The sequence below is a fragment of the Crinia signifera genome, chromosome 7, assembly GCF_055691185.1.
Source record: "Crinia signifera chromosome 7, ASM5569118v1, whole genome shotgun sequence".
Lineage (NCBI taxonomy): Eukaryota > Metazoa > Chordata > Amphibia > Anura > Myobatrachidae > Crinia > Crinia signifera.
In genome coordinates this window covers 190,806,692-190,808,351 of record NC_139223.1, presented here as the reverse complement: position 1 = coordinate 190,808,351, position 1,660 = coordinate 190,806,692, and the positions used below count along the sequence as shown (strand labels likewise).

Below are 1,660 nucleotides of genomic sequence, written 5' to 3'. Positions count from 1 at the left end.
ATTACTTGGAGGATGTCATAAAATAGGAGTCCGTACAGTGGAGACCATGTATTTGTATTGTCTTTAGGTATAATATGTACAGTGTTACACATCATGTGTGTGTGTGTGTATGTGTGTGTGTGTGTGTGTGTGTGTGTGTGTCTGTATTATTATGTTTAAACAAGTAGCGTCACATATGTAGTGTGTGTGTGTGTGTGTGTGTGTGTGTGTATGTATATATATATATATATATATATATATAGTATTAGATAGATAGATAGATAGATAGATAGATAGATAGATAGATAGTCAATTCATGCCTACGTACGCAAAATTAATTTTGTATTTATTTAGCATAAAAATACCAATAAGTAGATTGCTTGACAATGCCCCAACATTGATTGGATGATAATATATTTTCCTTTCCTTCAATACTATCTGGCAGCTTCCCAGCGGCTTAGGAAGAAGAGATGCCCCTACAGCAAGTATCAAATCCGTGAGTTGGAGCGGGAGTTTTTCTTCAATGTGTACATCAACAAGGAGAAGAGGTTACAGCTGTCCAGAATGCTGAACCTCACCGACCGCCAAGTGAAAATCTGGTTCCAGAACCGACGGATGAAAGAAAAGAAACTTAACAGGGATCGACTTCAATATTTCACTGGAAACCCACTTTTTTGAAAGAAAGACACTACACAATTTATTAAAACAATTATTGGGGATCCCTATTCACATTTTACTTGGACCGTGATACGAGATACGAGAGGATTTCCAAATCTCTGGAGGATTCCTTCTTGGTAAGGAAAGGGTCTTGAAAACGTCACATACAGAATGCAGCCAATGGTGTGGTTTTTTTTTCTCTTACCTACCCTGAATCTATAACACTGATTATACAGTATTAGACTGACTGCAGACATCTAGGGTGTCTGTCAGCAACAAAGACTACAGTACACATTTATTTCAACGACTATATATGTATATATATATATATATATATATATATATATATATATATATATATATATATTCACGCATGATACAGATGCTCTCTTGTGAATATTGCTTTATTGTAAAATGGTGTTACCTTGGACATATTGCATGTCTCCCCAACTTTCAAAGGTTGAATATCTATGTCGGCCATTGATTGAATTATATCTAATCCCTTATGTACATATTTATTAAATTTTCAATGTTATTTTTTACCAGCCTTACAACGTTTTATATATGACTTTAAGCTTCATTCTTCTCAGAAGCCACAGACATTTTACTATATTCTAACAACAAAAAAGTACGTGACAAAAATGTACAGATAAACATATTAGGGTACATCCCGTTAGTTCTTTAAACAATCCTCTTATGTCCGCTTCTGGTCATTCCTAAACGATTATTATCCTGACAGCACATTCTACAGTGGTTTTTAAGCAGTCTGAGCAAAGTACGATGACATTTGGTGATCTCGGTGTCTTTTAGGATCAAAAGTGAGGGATCTGGGAAATCTGTTTATTTTGAAAGCTGAAGAATTCGGTTGGGCTTATTCCTTTAAACTTTATATGGCGTGACCTACTGGGCTGTTTACAAAACCTTGAACTGTCTAGACAACACAATAAAAGTAGGGGATCCAAGCAGTGTAATTGGGCTATATTAGACACCTTCTGCTAGGCTAAAAGCGATTTCCGCAAAGTGC

The 1,660-nt window shown here is 35.6% G+C and overlaps 1 protein-coding gene across 2 annotated transcripts in view; it reads left to right on the top strand.

The window, feature by feature from the left end:
* HOXD11 (homeobox D11) overlaps positions 1–922 on the top strand; it is a 106,753-nt gene extending 105,831 nt beyond the window's left edge. The window contains exon 2 of one of the 2 annotated variants that reach the window (XR_014450658.1): positions 425–559. Coding sequence is in view for 1 of the 2 variants with exons in the window: in XM_083152167.1 (XP_083008293.1) it covers positions 425–657 (233 nt within the window). In the remaining variant the exon portion in view is untranslated. Of the gene's footprint in view, positions 1–424 lie in introns of both variants that reach the window. The other variant, XM_083152167.1, reaches the window with a different exon arrangement.
* Positions 923–1,660: the final 738 nt, after the last annotated feature.